This window comes from Pelophylax lessonae (assembly GCF_965119305.1).
Source record: "Pelophylax lessonae genome assembly, chromosome: 1".
In the NCBI taxonomy this organism is placed as follows: Eukaryota; Metazoa; Chordata; class Amphibia; order Anura; family Ranidae; genus Pelophylax; species Pelophylax lessonae.
In genome coordinates, this window is record NC_138768.1 from 434,786,410 (window position 1) to 434,803,029 (window position 16,620).

Below are 16,620 nucleotides of genomic sequence, written 5' to 3' on the forward strand. Positions count from 1 at the left end.
GGTCTTTTGCAGCCAGGTAACAGTCTGATTGGATTTTGCAAGCATGCACTTGGTTCATCTATTGTTAACTGCATAGGTTCATATAGTCACAACAGCTTTGGGAAACAAAATGCAAAATTTTAGACAAGCAGATAAACTCTTTGCAAGGGTCAGGCTACATGTGACCAGTCTAATGGTAGGCATATACATCAGTTGAACTTTCCAGTTAATTAATTTATTTATAGAGTAAATTTTTAATTGAATCAGTGCAAAGGCGAAGGGTACCAACTGTATTTTTAGGGAACCATAATAGTATGGTGAGGGGTGGAAGATATGATCTCTACTTGACATGAAGATAATTGCCTAATCTCTGCGAAATCTGATTGAGGGTTTTTTTTTTTTTGTTTTTTGTTTTTTTGTGGTTTTTAGGAAGAACATTACCAAGAATGGTACACGGTTACCTTGCATATACATGTTCATCAAAGATATGCAAGTTGCAGTAAGCATTTTACAGATGCAAGATTTATTCAGATGTTGAAAGACTGAGTATAAGTTTCCCATTGCTAGCAGTAGACTCAAGCATCTCTTGGGTAGTCATTTTGTATCCGAGGTATCTATACCATAAGGGCAAAAACATTACCTCCACTGAAATCTTCTTTGATCTCTAGTTTTGGTGAGGGGGAAAAAGCTGAGTGTGGAAGATAGGTGTGGGTTTTTTCTTACTATGGATTCTCTACTGGGTACAGCTCTTTGTTTGTTTTTATTTATTTATTTATTTTTTATGTTTGCCATTCTGAGTTCTTAATGTGGCATTTTTCTTTATTGCAGTTGTTTAGCCGTAAATGATTTACTGCGTGGTCGTCAGCTTGATGATGTGGTTGATAAGCTTCCTGAGATCTGGGAAACCCTCTTCAGAGTACAAGATGATATAAAAGTAAATAATGCATTTTCAAAGTCATTTTCTGAAGACCTTGCAATGTTTGTTTTGTCGTTACAAAATGTCTGCTTGTATTAAACATGAAAAAGGCGCTGTTTAGAAATTGGAAACTTTATGTAATGTTAAATATTACTTCAACAGCGCATATCCTGGAGCAGGGTGGTGTGGGATAGTGCTGTGTGAAATAATATATAAATTAGTGATACCAAGTGTGTTGGTATTAGCACCAATAAGTCTGCCTGTGACTTAGGGGTTGCTGCTGAAAACAGCCCTAAGGGTGTTTGTATAGTGCTAGGTAGTATGGTAAATATTACCTACAGCGCATACCTTAATATAGGGGGTGTGTGATGCCACCTATACACTATTCCCATGTGCTAAATGAACCACAAAAATATTGTGCATGTGTCTGTGCCAAATTTGACTTTGCAGTCATAAACGAAATGGTGTACACACTATTCCCGTGTGCTTAGTTGACCAAAAAAACAAAGTGCATATGCTGTGCTTATTTTGATTTTGCAAACAAAATAATATACACACTTATAAATAAATATCATGTAACAGTGATAACCTAAAAAAGATCATTAAAAAGTCCAATAATCAGAAAAAAGTGCTTAGTGCATAAAGATGGTGTCCATATAATCCAAATTTGAATAATAATTCCAAGTGACTGTTCTAACTTCAGTGACGGTGTTTCAGATCAACAAACAGTGCAATGGTGGTGTCACCCTCCGTGCTCCTGTATACATAGGATAGGCAATGCAAACTCGCCAGATGTTGTTGACCCCCAATGTCTTACGGCAAGTGGGTCAAATGAGCTTTTATAGCGAGTGTCCAGCGGGGTCCCAGCCGCCCGTGCTCAGGTGGTCCTGGATCCTATTGGTTGGTGTGTTAAGACAAAAATATCACACTCCTCATGGTGTAATAAAAATATCCATGTTTATTTTAAAAGAACAAAAAAGTGCAATAGTGCTTTAAAACTGCTAGTATAAAATGTTGGTGGTACAGTGTTAAAAAACAGTGGAATGCTGCATGAATACCGAGTATTAGAAGCCTTGCGGGACGCCGGTAAGGGTTCGCCCGCTCTCTGCACGGAGGTTCCGGGTATAACTCAGCTTACGTTCCACGTACCACAATGGAAACAAGGCTACGTGCGGTTCAACTTGATGCGTTTCGTCATCAATACGTGACGTCTTCGGAAGCTGTTTAGAAATGACTAAATTGAGTAAATGGGCTAATTAAAAAATCCAATAATAAATCCTATCTCTAGCACAAAAATAAATAGACGTGAGTCAAATAAGTGCCTCTCTAAAATACATTAATAAGGGGATAAATCATTAGATAACATTAAATAAGTGCCTCTCTTAAATATATAAATGCGTGAATAAATTATTGAATATCATAGAGTTGATAGAAAAAACAAATTGGAATGAATTAATAAATATCATAGAATTAGTAGATAAAACAAATTGGTGAAAATCAGATGAAATAAAAATTAAAGTATGTATCCAATTACGGTGCTGAGTGCATATATGAAATAGTCCATAGAAGAGAATAGTAGAATGGTTTTCACCCAGAGCCATTACTCTTCAATATTGAATAATACCTACTTTCATTGGACACTGAAAGATTGGACTATTTAATTTATGCACTCAGCACTTTAATGTGATACCTACTGTTTTCACTGATTTGATTATATTTATTCATTCCAATTTGTTTTTACTATCAATTCTATGATATTTAATAATTTATTCACGCATTTATGTATTTAAGAGAGGCACTTATTTGATGTTATCTAATAATTTATCTACTTTTTTATGTATTTTAGAGAGGCACTTATTTGTCTCACGTCTATTTTTGTGCTAGAGTTATGATTTATTATTTGATTTTTTAATTAGCACATTTACTCAATTTAGTCATTTCTAAACAGCGCCTTCTTCACGTTTAATTTTGATGATGTTGTGTAATTTACACAACAAGGGGCAGCAGTTTCCTTTGGGAAGCATATATTTATTTTTTTTGATTTGGCGCTGTCACTAGTGTAAAATGTCTTCTTTGTCAACCACTTCACCTCTAGAGCAATTTTTTACAAGCCTGTTAAAATTAGCATTTTTAGCTATAAGATAATTAAATCCCCCCCCCCCCCCGAACATTATATATATATATATATATATATATATATATATATATATATATATATATATATATATATATATATATATATATATATACTTATCCGCCATAACATTATGTGCACTGACAACTAAAGTGAATATTATTGGTTATCTTATTACAATGGCACCCAAAATGGGGTGGGATATACTAGGCAACAAGCGAACATGTTGTTCCTGAAGATGATTTATTGAGAGCTGAAAAAAAGACTACATTTGTAATGGCTAGACAACTGAGTCAGAGCAATTGCAATACTGCAGCTCTTTTGGGATGCTTCCAGTCTGCAGTGACCGGGACCTACCAAAAGTGGTCAAAGGAAGGAAAACCAGCTACAGGGTCATGGATGATCAAGGCTGGCCTGTGCATTTCAAACCAATAGAAGAGCTACATGTAGGTCAAGTTGTAGAAAAGGTTAATGCTAGTTCCGATAGAAAAATGTAAGAACACAGAGTTCATCACAGTTTGTTGCAATGGGGTTGCAAAACCCTGACTGGTCAGGATACCCATGTCCACATCCAAAAGCACCTACAATGGGCATGTGAGCATCAAAACAGGACCATGGAGCAATGGAAAAAGGTGGCTTGGTTTGATGAATTATAAAAAACTGGATTTTTGTCTTACCGTAAAATCCATTTCTCTGAGGTTCACTAACGGACACAGCTCCATGTCTTCTTAGACCCTTGGGCTTATGCTGCTCTCTTCAGGAGTAGGACTAGGTGGAAACAATTTTGTCTACGCCCCTGAGGCAGTCCCAGGGGGTATACCATCACTTCCTGCTATAGGACTTCAGTTTGTAACAAGCAGTGTCTGAAGAATACATAACTCAACCCAACATTTCTTCATAAATTTTGGCCAAAAGTTATACTGCTACAAGAAGTACAGCTGCAAGAAAAAGTATGTGAACCCTTTTTCTTGCAGCTGTACTTATTGTAGCAGTACAATAACTGTGAAAAACTAATTTTCTCTTACGTCCTCCGACAGTCGCCGCCTGTTCATATTCGTCACATATGGGGTATTAGACTTTGCTCCGAAGGAGTAGCTAGGCAACAGAATATGTTAACAATAAAGCTTTTAACATATCCCACCCTCAAGGGGTGGTCCCCTCAGTCAATACCCTCCTACTTCCTGCAACCATATCTCAGTTTTTAATGTCTAGCTTGTCAGGAGTGGCTGGCTCTCTCTGTGCTGGGACTTTCTGCCCCAGACTCTTTCTTCTTTTTAAAATTTTGTTTGAGTTTTCTCTCTACCTTTACTTAGCTGTTATTTTGTCAGCGTTAGTTAGTTCTTCGGATGAAGAGGATCATGCGGACTGGGTCTCGGGCTGATCCCCCTGGTCGCAGGTCGTGGGTCAGTGGCTTCCCAGTCTGCCATCGAGCGTTCAGCCAGGTAACGCTCCTGGCACAGTGAACGACCCATCCCTGTTCGGTGCAGGGATGATTGGTGAGGTGGCTACCTCACTGGACGCTGTGCGGTTTCTTAACCTCCATTGTGTGCGTCTTGAATGCGACTCTCCCTGCCTCATGTGCAGCGGCTTGTTCGCCTGTGCGGGTCCCCCACGCCATGTGAGGTAAGTGTATTTATGTGGGGACCTGTCTGTCTGGGGGGGTGTCAGTCTGGGACTGTGTAACCTGCCTCTATTCACACTGCTTGTCTCCCTATCTCTCGGCTGCATGCTGTGGGCTGCAAGGGGGGGGGGGGGAGCTGTATGACACTGTGTGTGTCAGGCTGGTCAGTGTGAGAAGCTGTGTGCTGTGGGGCATGTTTTTTTGGCATGTTTGGGCATATACAGCGATCGCTGCGGCGATCTGACATGTATTCTGATTTTGGAATGTAATGTGTGTTTTAATGCACTGTGGAGCGGCGGTTTCGGCGCCAAACGACGCCATTTTGCCTACACTCGCTCCGGCCGCATGTTTTACATGCATGGCGGCCATTTTCTTGTAGCCTCCATAGGCTTACATAGGGCGCCCTGGCAGCATCACTTCCTCTTTCCAGGAACACCGATCGAGGCAGCAGCAGCGGCGAGGGTCTCCTCAGGTTTTATCCTTCTGTTCTTGCTATCCATTGCCTGTGTTCAGTTTGCATATTCCCTGTGGGGGTCTTATTGTGCTTGAGTGTGGTGCGGTGGGCTGCGCTTGCCGCGCTTGCTTAAAAGGGGCAGTTAACCCTTTGTTGTCTGGCATTACAGGGGCAATGGATTCTCAGGAGGGCAAATTTCCTACAGCATTGGTGGAAAGCCAGGGGACCGCTGTTTCCCCCCCAGGGGGGGATTTAGCCACTATTGTGGCTGGCCTTGCTGCTCAGGTGCAGATGCTGGTGGCTGCTCAATCTACTAAAAGGCCCAGAGTTGCTCTTTCCTCTGATTCTGAGGGTGAAGGTGATGGGGCTGTTATGGCGGGGGCCTCCTTATCGGGGTCCCGCTCCTCTCTTGATCTAGTGGGGTCTGAGGTGGAGGCTGAAGTTGAGGGGGTTGATAATTCTCCCCCTGGCTCGCCTGAAGAGCTTGCAATCATGGATGAGTTGATTGCTTCCATTAAGCAAACGCTGCATTTGCAGGACGAAGTGTGTCCCCCCGCTGCCTTGGCGGCTTATGGGACGCAGAGAAAACGCAGGACGCCGCAGGTTTTTCCCTGCAATGATGATTTTCAGCGCGCTGTTAAGGATCAATGGCGCAATCTGCGCAAACCTTTTGCGGTACCAAGTAGATTCAAGCTGCGTTATCCTTTTTCGCCTTCCACTGATGAAAGGTGGTGTGTGCCTCCCCCAGTGGATCACGCAATTGCGGTTTTGAACAAAGCCACTGCGATTCCTGCAGAGGATTCCCCTGTGTTCCGTGATGCCACGGATAGGAGACTGGAGTCTCTTGCCCATCATACTTATTCTGTTACGGGTTCTATGCTTAAGGCTCTGTTTGTTTCTCTCATGGCGGCCCAGGCGATCGCAAGTTGGACGCAGATGCTTAGGCGCGTCCTAGTGGCCGACTCGGCCTCGCCGGCGACCCTGGATATGGTGGATCAAATCCACCAGGGTGTCATGTATCTGTGTGATGCGGACCTGGACCTGGTTCCGTTGGCTGCACGTGTGCACAGCGTGGCGGTGTTGTCTCGCCGCCTGGTTTGGTTAAAATGTTGGTCGGTGGACCAATCTTCACGTAAGACCTTAGCCAATCTACCTTATGATGGGTCTCGCCTTTTTGGGGAGTCCCTGGATGTGTTGATTAAGGGGATCACCGGGGGTAAGAGCACTCTCTTGCCCCATTTCCCCAAGGCTAAGGGGGCTTCTGGGAAGAAGCATGCTAATTTTCGGCCCCCTCAGGGGTCCTTTCGTGCCTTTCGGCCGCACTACAAGGGCAAACCGTTCAAAGGTCAAGGCTCTCAGAAGAAGCCCTGGTCTGGTAAACAGAAGTCCGGCCAATCCGGATCTGCAGCCCATAACAGTTCGGCCTGAAGGGGCGCCCTCACCCAGTTTTGGGGTGGGGGGACGCTTGCTCGGTTTTCTTCAGCCCTGGTTGGCCCGTGTGCGGGACAGATGGGTTCAGGAAATCGTTCGATCTGGTTACAAGATCGAGTTTCTCTCTCGGCCGGAGAGCAGATTTTTTCCCTCAAATCTTCAACTGTCTCCAGAGCGCTTGCGGGACCTGCACCTGGCGGTGCGGGACCTGAGGGCTCAGGGAGTGGTGGTTCCGGTGCCTCATCGGGACAGGTTTCGGGGGTTTTATTCCAATCTGTTCACCGTGCCCAGAAAGGAGGGCAAGGTTCGTCCAATTCTGGACTTGAAGGCTCTGAACCGCTCTGTGCGGGTTCGCAAGTTCCGCATGGAATCCCTGCGGTCGGTGGTGGCTGCCCTGGTTCCGGGGGAATTCATGGCCTCCATCGATTTGAAGGATGCGTATCTTCACATCCCCATTTTCGAGGGTCGCCAGAGATACGTTCGATTTGCCATTGCGGAGGTTCACTACCAGTTCGTGGCGTTGCCCTTTGGTCTCGCCTCGGCTCCGCGGGTCTTCACCAAGGTGCTTGCACCGGTTCTGGCATTATTGAGGGCCCAGGGCGTTTCTGTCCTGGGGTATCTGGACGACATTCTGGTTCGGTCTGCGACCAGCCAGGGTCTGGAGAAGGACCTGTCTGTCACGATGCAAACTCTGCAGGAGTTTGGTTGGACGATAAATTTTCCAAAGTCGACACTGAGTCCGTCGGTTCGTCTTCCCTATCTGGGAATGGTTCTGGACTCAGTGCAGGCGAAGGTCTTCCTGCCGGAAGACAAACTCAGGACTCTCCAGGAGGAAGTCAGGTCCCTCAGGGACGTTCCGCACTCGTCTCTGCGGATGTGTATGAGATGTCTGGGATTGATGGTCTCGGCCTTCGAGGCGATTCCATTCGCCCAGTTTCACACGCGGGGTCTCCAAGCGGAGATCCTGTCCAGGTGGGACGGGCGAACTCAATCTCTGGATCTTCAAATCTCGTTGAGTCATCGCACCAGAGGAAACCTTCTGTGGTGGCTCCAGTCCCCGTTGGTGTCCGGGGGCAAGTCGTTTCGTCCGATCTCGTGGACGGTAATCACCACGGATGCCAGCCTGTCGGGCTGGGGTGGAGTTCTGGGCGTTCTGTCCGCCCAGGGGACTTGGTCGGAGGGGGAGTCTTCCCTTCCGATCAACATTCTGGAATTGCGTGCGATAAGTCTCTGTCTTCATCGCTGGACGGACCGGCTGCAGGGCTGCCCGGTTCGGGTGCAGACGGACAATGCCACGGGGGTGGCCTACATCAACCACCAAGGGGGCACCAGGAGTGCCCGTGCGGCTCGAGAAGTGGCCGACATTCTGTCTTGGGCCGAGACTCATGTCCCGGCGATAACGGCGGTTCACATTCCGGGGGTGGAGAACTGGCAGGCGGACTATCTGAGTCGCCAGACCCTGGATCAGGGGGAATGGTCTCTCCACCCGGCTGTCTTCCAGATGTTGTGCGCGAAGTGGGGTCTTCCAGATGTGGACCTGTTCGCGTCTCGTCTCAACAACAAGGTGAAGAGGTTCGTGGCAAGGACGCGCGACCCTCGGGCAGACGCGTCGGACGCGTTAGTGGCCCCGTGGCATCAGTACAGGCTGATGTACGCGTTTCCACCGATTCAGTTGCTGTCCAGGTTCCTTCGCAGGTTACACTCGGAACGCAGCACAGTGATTCTTGTGGCACCGGACTGGCCTCGCCGGTCCTGGTACGCAGACCTCGTGAATCTGGCGGTCGACGCCCCGTGGCGTCTGCCTCTTCGAGACGATCTACTGTCTCAAGGACCGATATACCATCCTGCTTTACAGTCGCTGACTTTGACGGCCTGGCTGTTGAGACCGAGGTCCTGAAGGAGAGGGGTCTCTCTCCAGAGGTCGTTCATACTTTAATCAACGCGAGGAAGTCTTCCTCAGGGAAGGTTTATTACCGTACTTGGAAGGCCTATTTTGCCTGGTGTGAGTCCAGGGGGTTTTCACCCCGCACGTACTCGGTTTCCCGTGTGCTGTCTTTCCTTCAAACGGGTGTTGCTCAGCGTTTGGCGCTGGCTACGATAAAGGGTCAGGTGTCTGCACTGGCCGTTCTGTTTCAACGTCCCGTGGCTTCCAACTCCTTGGTTGGCACTTTTGTTCAGGGTGTGCGGCATCTGGTCCCCCCTAGGCGGGATCCTCTGCCCCCTTGGGACTTGAATCTCGTTCTATCTGTGTTACAACGTGCTCCTTTTGAACAGATCAGGGAGATCTCGTTGTCTATGTTGTCCAAAAAGGTCGCCTTTTTGGTGGCGATCACTTCGGCTCGCAGAGTGTCGGAGCTAGCGGCTTTGTCCTGCAAGTCTCCGTACCTGGTTATTCATTTGGATAAGGTGGTCTTGCGACCTAATCCTTCGTTTCTTCCGAAACGAGTTTCGGAATTCCATCTTAATGAGGATATTGTCTTGCCTTCGTTGTGCGCGAAGCCTAAACATCCAAAGGAGGTGAGATTGCATTCTCTGGATGTTGTTCGGGCGATAAGGGTTTACCTTAAATCGACTGAGTCTTTTCGAAAGACGGACTCCTTGTTTGTTCTTCCAGAGGGTCCTCGGAAGGGCATGGCGGCTTCAGCCTCTACCATCGCCAAATGGATCAGGCAGACCATTGAACAGGCCTATGCTTTGCAGGGGAAGGTTCCCCCTGTACCTGTGAAGGCGCACTCTACTAGATCTCTGAGTACGTCTTGGGCCTGTCGTCATGGGGCTTCTGTAGCCCAGGTGTGTAAGGCGGCGACTTGGTCGACCGTGCACACTTTCACAAAATTCTACAAAGTAGATGTTCAGGCATCGGCGGATGCTTCCTTTGGCCGCAAGGTTCTTAGTGCGGCTGTTCCCTAGGGTCCCTTGTTGGGGACTCCTGGCTGTTGGGATAAGTTTTGTATCCCCTGGTTTTTTGTCTTTTCCTGGGTTGTTGCTCCTGTTGAGCACTTGTTTTTTGCTGTTGCCCGGCTGGTTTCCTTCCTTTGGGTAAGGTTCCTTTCTTTGATGCGGAGACTGCGTTGCCTTTCGGCGCGGATGCGTTTCCCACCCCTCATGTTTGCACTGCTTTGGGACGTCCCCATATGTGACGAATATGAAGAGGCGGCGACTGTCGGAGGACGTAAGAGAAAACGGAATTTTTGTATAATCTTACCTGTAAAATTCCTTTCTCTGAGTCCTCCGACAGTCGCCGCCCCCGCCCCTCTTTTGGGGTTTGGTTGTATACTCTACTGCTATTCCACTAAAACTGAGATATGGTTGCAGGAAGTAGGAGGGTATTGACTGAGGGGACCACCCCTTGAGGGTGGGATATGTTAAAAGCTTTATTGCTAACATATTCTGTTGCCTAGCTACTCCTTCGGAGCAAAGTCTAATACCCCATATGTGACGAATATGAAGAGGCGGCGACTGTCGGAGGACTCGGAGAAAGGAATTTTACAGGTAAGATTTTACAAAAATTCCGTTTTTTTTTTTTTTTTTTTTTTTTATACACAAAGTTGTCAGTTTATAAGCTATTTCTAACACATAGCATGTACCTAGCAAATATTACACCCCAAAATACATTCTGCTACTCTTCCGGAGTATGGCGATACCACATGTGTGAGACTTTTACACATCTAACTTTTGAATGCCCTGGAGCACCAAGACAATGGAAACGCCCACAAAATGACCCCATTTTGCAAAGAAAACATCCCAACACATAATCTATGAGGCATGGGCTGCAGATAGGTACTCAGGTACATCAATGAGCTGCCGATAGGTACTTAGGTACACTGATCGGCTTCAGAAAGGTACTCGGGTACTCTGATGGGCTGCAGAGAAATACTCCGGTACTCTGATGGGCTGCAGAGAGGTACTTGGGTACTCTGATGGGCTAGAGACAGGTGCTCGGGTAATCTGATGGGCTGCAGATAGGAACTCGATAAAGGTACCCGGGTACTCTGGGCTGGAGACAGGTACTCGGGTACTCTGATGGGCTGCAGAGAGGTACTTGGGTACTCTGATGGGCTAGAGACAGGTGCTCGGGTAATCTGATGGGCTGCAGATAGGAACTCGATAAAGGTACCCGGGTACTCTGGGCTGGAGACAGGTACTCGGGTACTCTGATGGTTTGCAGATGGGTACTCGTATACTCTGGGCTGCATATAGGTTCTCGAGTACTCTGATGGGCTGCAGATAGGTACTCGGGGTACCCTGATGGGCTTGTGACACCTTATTGGTGGGCAATCAGTGTGTTTTACTGTGCACGGTAAGCGTTAACTAGCTGTTACCTCAATCTTCTCCTCACACAGGATCGGTGTGAGGAGGATTGCCCGGTAACAGCTAGTTACCGTGGCTTGTTTACATTCTGTGACCGACTGTGATTGGACACAGACGGTCACATGGTAAAGAGCCAATTTCATTGGCTCTTTACCCTGATCAGGGATGGGCTGTGTGAGAGTGACACTCTCAATACCTGAATGCCGCTCTGCGTGGCCAAGGACAGTGCCAGTCGCATGATAAAGAGCCATTTTTATTGGCTCTTTACACTGAACGGGGAAGGTCTGCTTCCCGGGGACCCATCCCCGATCGCCGTGCTGCACGCCCCGGGGGCGTGTGAGAACGGGCGGACGGACAGCATATGACGTCCGCCCAGAGAGACAAAGCATTCCTGCTGACGTCAATTTACAATGCGCCGGTAGGGAAGTGGTTAAAAGCATACATTTTAGGGAAGTGTACCTAAGCTTATTCTCTCAAGGTCTTCCTGAGACTTATCTGTAGTCTGGTGCACAGTAGCAGTTTTTTTTTTCCCAAGTCATCCTCCAGGACGGTCACATGAGAGAGATGGCTCCTCCTCCTACAGGAAACACAAGCACAGTTAGGTTTAAAAGGCCGCCTCCCAGGCTGCCCCACAGTTCTTGTGTTTCCTGTCCTGCTTACACAAGCATGGCTTCTAAAACATCCCCTGTTTGTTATTTTTCTTTCCCCTATCCTGGGCAGGCGTCCTGGGATACCTTCTCCTTCCACCAGCCTGGGCCGATAAGATTATCAGGCAGGCAGGTACCAGTAATGGGGGCGAAGGAGGAGGACTTCCGAGGGGGAGGAGGGGGTTGCAAATACCCTCTTCTCTCTCTTCCTTATTGGGGCGGATACAGGTGGGAGACCTGAGGCCAGGTGCTCTCCAGGGAATCTGCCTCACCTGCTTACCTTGCTCCACGGGGACTGAGGAGAAGCCGACCTATGAGGGGACCATGCGGCCAGCCGGAGGCCGCACCTGAGCCGCGCGCCATACCCTTCGGAGAGGTCTGTTCCACGCTGGGCTCCCGATGGAGTAACCAGCGTATACTGCAGCAGCCAGCGTCGCCGCTGTCGCGGCGGATATGACGCAACTAAAATGGCGCCGCCACCGGAAGTGGGGCGGCGGCCATTTTGGAAGTGGGCAAAAGCGCCGGAAATGGCGGAGAAAGCGCCAAACGAGTCCCCGGCGGGAAATTCGTTTTCAAAAGGCGCCAACCCGCACATACAGGCGGACTACTCGCAGGCAAGTCAAGTTGCTGCAGGATTCCTTCCCTCCAGGCGGTCCTAATGGCGGAGGACCAGTCCCTACTACCAGAGGCTGTTGCATGTGGCCCCAGCCTGAGTATGGTAAGTGGAGGGAAGGGGAAGAGCAGGGGACAACTCCATCGCTCTCACGGGTTACCCCGCCCCCCACCCCCCCCCCCCCCCCCCCCGGAAAAAAAAAAAAAAAGGGGGGGGGGGAACCCAGGGGGGGGGGGGAGTCGGTGGTAGTCCCCTCATAAGGGGGGTAAAGGGGGTAAGCACCCTTGAGGGACGGGCGACAATGGGGTTTTTGTCTCTCTCTGCTTTCCCCTTCTACAGCTCAAACCCACAGAGGCTACAGAAACAGCGACTAAACCTAAGAAGAAGTACTGCCGCATCTGCGGAACAAAAATCCCAACGGATTCAAACAAACTATTATGCCCCAAGTGCATTAAGAAAGTTATTGGTGAAGAATCCAAGCCGCTAGGGAAAGATTTTCTTGATTTCAAGAAAGAAGTCTCATCCACGCTAAAAGCACTACAATCATCCATAGATGGGATGAGACAGGCGGACCAACCATCCACGTCAGGATACCGCACAAAAACGACAAGAGTTCAAACGGTCACTAGGGCAGTGGAAGAATCCTCAGATTCAGACTCCCAAGATGAGGAAGGAGAACTCCTAGGAGACAGTTCGGATTCAGAAGGGCATGACAGTGGGGTTCAAGAAAAAGTGACCAGACACCTATTCCCATCGGAAGAGACGGAGGAACTTCTAAAGGCAATATACGTAACAGAAGACCTACAAGAAAAGGAAGAAACAAGATCAGTAAGAGACCGACTATATAGAGGACTTCAGGTGCCGAAGACGCGTACCTTCCCAGTCCACCACTCCCTAGAAGGGATCATCAAGAAGGAATGGGAATGTCCAGAAAACAAACTTTTTTTCCCGAAGGCTTTGAAAAAGAGATTCCCCTTTGATGAAGCAGTTGAGGTTTGGGCCAAATGCCCAAAAATTGACGCACCCCTAGCCAAAGTATCAAAAAAGTCGGACCTGTCCTTCGAAGACATGGGCCACTTAAAAGACCCGATGGATAAGAAGATCGACGTGACGCTTCGGAGGGCTTATGAAGCAGGGGCAGCATCCTTTCAGCCTAGTATGGCCAATACCTGTGTGGCTAGGAATGTGTCATTCTGGCTCGAACAGCTTAGGGGACAGCTGGAAAAGGTCCCGGGGAGCGAAGAAGCTCAGGATTCCCTACTCTTAATAGAGAAGGGGGTGGCCTACATGGCAGATGCAGCAGCAGAAGGAGTACGAATCGCAGCCAGAACTACTGGCCTGGTAAACTCTGCAAGAAGAGCCCTCTGGCTTAAAACCTGGGAGGGGGATTATGCGTCTAGGAATAAACTGTGTGGTATCCCCTTCGACGGGAAGCTACTTTTTGGCCAGGAACTGGACAAGGTCCTGGAAAGGTCAGCAGACAAATCAAAAGGATTCCCCGCCAAGAAGAAGGAAAAACAGAAAAAGTTTTTTCGTCGCCCAAGAGGCGACACACAACCCAAAGGGGGAAAACCCAATACCCAGAAGAAGTGGGTATACAATAAAGGCAGGGGTAGACCAAACAACCTCTTCCAGAACAACAGCAGCAATGTCGGCAAGCCTCAGTGACGCCAGAAGGCCGGTAGGGGGGAAACTGAGATTTTTCTCTCCCCAATGGGAAGAATTCTGCACCAATCATTTCATAGTGAATATCATCAAGGAAGGTTACAAGATAGAGTTTGTAACAAATCCTCCCCACAAATTTCGGGTAACCTCTCTACCAGGAACACCTCCGGCAAAGGAAGCCTGGGATATATCCATATCAAACCTACTACAGGAGGAGGTAATAAAGGAGATACCCTTAGCGCATCAAGGGGAAGGGTTTTTCTCCAGAGTCTTTCTAAGACCAAAACCTTCAGGCAAACATCGCCTAATCCTGAACCTCAAGGACCTCAACCGAAGAGTAAGGTACAGGAGGTTCAAGATGGAGTCCATCTTCTCAGTGAGGACGCTACTTCCCGAAGATGCGTTTTTGGTAACACTAGATCTCCAAGACGCTTACCTACATGTGCCCATACACATAAAACATCAAAAGTTTCTGAGGTTCGCAACCAAGTCGGGGTCAAGGGTGCGTCTTTTTCAGTTCCAGGCACTCCCATTCGGAATCTCCTCGGCACCAAGAATCTTTACCAAGATCATGGCAGAGGTGGTCCAGGTCCTCAGAGTAAAAGGAGTCCAGATTATTCCCTACTTGGACGATTTCCTGATATACGGCAAGTCAGAGGCAGAAGTGTTGGGAAGTCTCAGAACAACAGAGAACTTCCTAACATCTCTGGGGTGGGTGATCAACACCCAGAAATCAAACAGAGTCCCTTCACAAGAGACAGTGTTCCTGGGTTACCGGGTCAACACAGTAACACAAAAAATCCTGTTACCAGAGAACAAGATTGTGAAGCTTCAAGAAGCTACAAAACGCCTGATAGACCTACGCCAGATATCAAGAAGAGAAACTATGATGGTACTAGGCCTCATGTCATCAGCCATCCCTGCAGTGCAGTGGGCTCAATTCCACATGAGACCCCTACAGAGACATCTTCTGAGTCACTGGAATGGGAAGACCGCGGAGCTGGACGGTTTAATACAGATCCCACCATTGGTAAAGAAGTCGCTAACCTGGTGGCTAAAGGGAGACTTATTATCTCAAGGGAGACTCTGGATGCCGACAGTACAGATCAGGATAACGACGGACGCAAGCCTCTTCGGTTGGGGAGCCCACATAGGACACCAGGTAAGACAAGGAACCTGGTGCCACTCTGGGGAGGAAGTATCCTCAAACATGAGGGAACTGGCGGCCGTAAGAGAGGCACTGATAGGATTCCAACAAGAGACAAAAGGGAAACATGTCCAAATCCAGTCAGACAACATGACGACAGTCTCTTACATCAACCACCAAGGTGGTACACGCTCAAAGCCCCTGATGAGAATAGCGCAGGAAATCCTATCGGAAGCGGAAGCAAACCTCTTATCCATTTCGGCAGTGCATATAAAGGGATCAGCAAATGTACTGGCAGACCTACTGAGCAGAAAGCAACTGGACCCAGCAGAGTGGGAACTAGATCAACAGGTTTTCAATCTGCTGGTACAAAAGTGGGGCACTCCGGAGGTGGACCTGTTCGCCACAGCGAACAACAGAAAAGTAAGGTCATTCTTCTCCCTACACAAGGAAAGAGAAGCGCTGGGCATAGATGCCCTAGCATTTCCCTGGAACTTTCGCCTGGCATACGCATTTCCACCGATACAACTGATTCCGAGAACTGTCAGGAAAATCCATCAAGAGGGGACGAGGGTAATACTGGTGGCACCCTTCTGGCCAAAACGAGCTTGGTTCTCCCCGGTGTGGAAAATGGCGGAGGAGGAACCCTGGATGTTACCAGCTCAGGAAGACCTTCTGGCTCAAAAAGGAGCGCATCACCCCTCCAGTCAGACGCTACAACTAGCGGCATGGATCCTGAACGGAGCATACTATTAAATAAAGGACTCTCTACAAGGGTCACGGAAGTACTGCTCCAGAGCAGGAAACCCGTAACCAGGAGGATCTACAACAAGATATGGAAGACGTACAGACTTAAGATGGAGCACAGCAACAAAAATTTAAAAGACATTAGCACAGTGCTAGAATTTTTCCTGGACGGAGCAGACAAGGGTCTGGCTGTAGGTACCCTTAAAGTACAGGCTGCAGCACTGTCTATTTTCCTGGAAAAACCTATAGGAGATGATCCTTTAGTGAAGAGACTCTTCAAATCTATACAAAGGTCCAGGCCTAGCAAAAATCTTAGCTTAGCCCCTTGGGACCTAACATTAGTACTTCAGGCACTCACCAAAACCCCTTTCGAACCATTGGAGGAATCTAACTTGAAGTATCTTACTCTGAAAGCGGCTTTCCTTGTGGCAATTACTTCAGCTAGAAGGGTGAGTGACCTACAGGCTCTATCCATGAAGGAACCATTCCTAAAGATTTTTCCGGACAAACTAATCTTGAGGACGGATCCTCTTTTCCTTCCGAAGGTATCATCAAATTTCCATCGGACGCAAGAGGTAGTTCTTCCGTCATTCTGTCAAAATCCAACCTCACCAGGTGAGGAAGTTTTTTCTACACTGGATGTCAAGAGGTGTATCTTGCACTACATAGAAGCTACCAGGGAAATCAGGAAATCAGCTAACTTATTTGTCCTTTTTGGAGGTACTCAGAAAGGTGAAGCAGCTTCTAAATCATCCATAGCCAGGTGGATCAGGATGGCCATCCACACCGCCTACACAGGACAAAATAAAAGTTTACCTGCCGGCATCAAAGCTCATTCCACCCGAGCTATATCAACATCTTGGGCAGAAAAGGCGGGGGCCTCAGCAGAACAAATCTGCAAGGCAGCCACTTGGGCTAGTGATTCGACATTCGTCAAACACTACAGGGTCGACCT

The 16,620-nt window shown here is 48.1% G+C and overlaps 1 protein-coding gene across 2 annotated transcripts in view; it reads left to right on the forward strand.

The window, feature by feature from the left end:
• The window catches only part of ECPAS (Ecm29 proteasome adaptor and scaffold), a 230,229-nt gene that overhangs the window by 155,872 nt on the left and 57,737 nt on the right, over positions 1–16,620 (forward strand). For both annotated transcript variants that reach the window (XM_082267213.1, XM_082267214.1), the window contains one exon: positions 808–913. In XM_082267213.1, coding sequence (XP_082123339.1) covers positions 808–913 — 106 coding nt within the window. The remainder of the gene's footprint in view (positions 1–807; positions 914–16,620) is intronic.